Raw genomic sequence first — 3,459 nt, forward strand, 5'->3', positions numbered from 1 at the left:
ATTTAGATGTCCCTCGAGAGCCTCATATGCTTATAGTGGGGCTTTGGGAAGTGATTGGATTATGGGGGCTCATAGCTGACTTGCTGTTAGGAGGTGGAGTCTGGTCAGAAGAGGTGGGACCCTGGAGAGGTGGCCTGGAAGGGTTTATCTCCCTTCCTGGGTCCTCCCTTGAGACACTCTGCTTCCCCCATGGTCATGCCATAAGCAGCATCTTCTCCATGATGACCCTGTGCCATGTTGTCCTGCCTTGGTGCCAGTCCACTCTGGACTGAAATTTCTACAAATTGTGAGCCACAATAAACCTTTCCTCCCTTAATTTGTGGATATGAGGTATTTTGTCCCATTGACAAAAGAAAATGGCTAAAATAAAAAGTCTTATAGGCAACTTAATATTTATTGTTTTATCCCATGGAAACTATGTCTCAGTGTTAGATGTGGGAGTTCATCAGCTTTTCTAAATCAAAGCCACAAGCCGGATAAAATATTAAAACTTAGGAATTGTCGAGGACATTTTGTTTAATTTTATACCAGACGAGGGAAATGAGGCTTAGAGAACTTGGGGGGATTATTGCTGTTAATACAACTAGTAACTGGCAGAATTAAAATCATTTCACTTTAGCAATATTTTCTTTACATGTTAATTTTTGAGAGCTGATTACTTTTGATTTTCATAAGCCAGAAATATTGTGCTATCCTGACTTTCATGCCCCTGGTATTTATCACATTAGTGTGTGACATTCACATTCTTAGTGGTTTATAGAACTACTTAAAAACATTCTTCTCATAGTAGATGAATAGAAGAACATCCTCAGAATGAGAAGAGGAAATTATTTCTGATAGCTTTGCTGATGCCTTGCTAAATATGTTCAATTTCTTGGCAGGTTCATTTACTAGGTCATACCAAACAGATGAATCCAGCAAATCATTCCCAGGTAACAGCATTTGTCCTCCTGGGACTCTCTCAAGTATGGGGGCTTCGTTTCCTCTTCTTCATTGTTTTCTCAGCTGTGTATCTCATGACAGTAGCTGGAAACCTCCTTATTGTGGTCATAGTGACCACTGATATACATTTGCACACAACCATGTATTTTCTATTAGCCAATCTTTCTTTCTTGGACTTTTCCTACTCTTCCATCACTGCACCTAGGATGCTGGTTGACTTACTCTCAGGAACCCCCACCATTTCCTTTGGTGCCTGCCTGACCCAGCTCTTCTTCTTCCACTTCATTGGAGGCATCAAGATCTTTCTGCTGACTGTCATGGCCTATGATCGCTATGTTGCCATTTCCCAGCCCCTGCGCTACACGCTCATCATGAATCAGACAGTCTGTGGGCTCTTTATGGCAGCATCCTGGGTGGGAGGCTTCATCCACTCTATTGTACAGGTTGCCTTGACTATCCAGCTGCCATTCTGTGGGCCTGACAAGCTGGACAACTTTTACTGTGATGTGCCTCAGCTGATCAAATTGGCGTGCTCTGATACCTTTGTTTTAGAGATTCTGATGGTGTCAAACAATGGCCTGGTCACCCTGATGTGTTTTCTAGTGTTGCTGGGATCCTACACTGCACTACTAGTGATGCTTCGAAGCCACTCACAAGAGGCTCGCAGCAAGGCCCTATCCACTTGTGTCTCTCACATTGCTGTGGTGACCTTAATCTTTGTGCCTTGCATCTACATCTATGCAAGGCCTTTTCGGACATTCCCCATGGACAAGGGAATCTCTGTGCTATACACAATGGTCACCCCAATGCTGAACCCTGCCATTTATACTCTGAGAAACAAAGAAGTGATCATGGCTATGAAGAAACTGTGGAGGAGGCAGAAGGATTTTATTGGTCCCCCAAAGCATTGACCCCCCCAGGTTAGCAGAGCCAATAATCTGAGAATCTAAGAAGTGACTTAATATACCAGTCTGCTTGAGAAGACCTACTTAGTAGGTAAAACTCCTTGTCCAGCGCTTCTTTATTGTTTTGAGTCATAATCAATTTTTGGTGACTGGAGCTTTTAGCCATCTAGAACATGAGTGTCCTAGAATTACTCCCTAGTGTTTCCTAGAGATATCAAAATATCTCTGAGTCTGCACCTGCAACTCCTGCTGTAGGAAAACTGACAGATCCCTTCTTCACCTGTATTTTTCCCAAGAGTCTCAGGTGAAATGCTAGTTCTCCTGGGAAGGTTCTGATGTCCTTTTCCTCTTGAGGTAGCCCTTTTCTGTTCTCCATGGAACCCTTGCCTCTCATATCATAGTGCTTGATAACTGCTATGGCTTCTGTCTAGTAGCCTAGGTGTGCTATTAGCCTGAAGACCTGGACAGAGGAAGTGTTTATCTTATCAACTCTGCTTCCAAAATATATGTCAGTTGTGTACTTATCCTGCCTACCATGGTTAACACTGAAATCATAACTAGCGAGATCCTTCAATGAAGCTATAAAATAGCTTCCTCACTGATCCTGTGAGTCACTTCACTTTGACCACTCTGTAATCAACTGTCCCCACAACAGCTACTTGATCTTTTAAAATATGATCTGATCACACCCTTGATTAAATATTTCAGAGAATTTCCATTGCATCCCCTCAAGGAGTGTAATATTTATGTAATACAAACACATACTAGTAAAAAAAAAACCTGAAAAAAGAGGAAAATCAATATAAACATTATAAAGTTCTGTTTGACCTGGTCTTCACTCACCTTTCTTACCTCATTTTTCAAATTCTCCATTTAAATTTATTTCTCTCATCTTCTTCTCACTCCTAGACATTGTGTACAGCCTTCACTACCTCTGGAATGTTTCTTTTCTACTTTTTTCACTGGCTAACTCATGCTTAATGTCAATCTTCAGATTAAAGATCACTTCCTCAAAGGCATTTCCCCTGATCTTTAATCCAAATTAGTTTACCCTTGTGTATGTATGTATATATGTATGGATGGATGGATGTCAGCCACCCCCATTATACTATAAACTACATAACAGTAAGAGCCACATCTCCTCTGTATGCTTCTGTCTACCTTGAGTCTAGCAGCAGTGCCTAGGTTAGGCTGCCCTAACAGAGGTGCTTTGTGTACAATAGTGAGCAGGCATTGACACACAAGCTTGAACACAGCCTGCTCTGCACTTGTCTTCCCTGGAGGCTGTGTACCTTTTTTAGAATGTGTGCCTTAGACCTCTCCTTTGCCTCCCTGTATTCCCGGCCCTGCTGGAATAGTGTCTAAAATATCAGATAATATTATTTCTTAAAGAATGACTGTCCTTATGATTGGAGTCTATTTAGGTGGACTTTAATTTGATAATTAAGGATATCCAAATATTTCACTAGTCTTGGCATTCTTCCTTGTGTGATTCCTATCAGAATAACATAAAGAATGATGAAAAATGAGAGTTAAAGAAGGATTTATTATTACAGGAGGCCTGGTTTTCCCAGTGCAGAGGTTCTGGTTGATCCTGTTTTTAACCCACACT

The 3,459-nt window shown here is 41.4% G+C and overlaps 1 protein-coding gene across 1 annotated transcript; it reads left to right on the forward strand.

Moving 5' to 3' along the window:
• The first annotated feature begins 908 nt into the window (after positions 1 to 908).
• Or4d5 (olfactory receptor family 4 subfamily D member 5) lies at positions 909 to 1,853 on the forward strand. The gene has a single exon (XM_004870876.2). The coding sequence runs from the start codon at positions 909 to 911 to the stop codon at positions 1,851 to 1,853; it is 945 nt and encodes a 314-aa protein (XP_004870933.2).
• The last annotated feature ends 1,606 nt before the right edge of the window (positions 1,854 to 3,459 follow it).

The sequence above is a fragment of the Heterocephalus glaber genome, unplaced genomic scaffold (genome assembly GCF_053883595.1).
Source record: "Heterocephalus glaber isolate CG9 unplaced genomic scaffold, H.glaber_assembly_v1.0 deba00001431, whole genome shotgun sequence".
Taxonomy (NCBI): Eukaryota; Metazoa; Chordata; class Mammalia; order Rodentia; family Bathyergidae; genus Heterocephalus; species Heterocephalus glaber.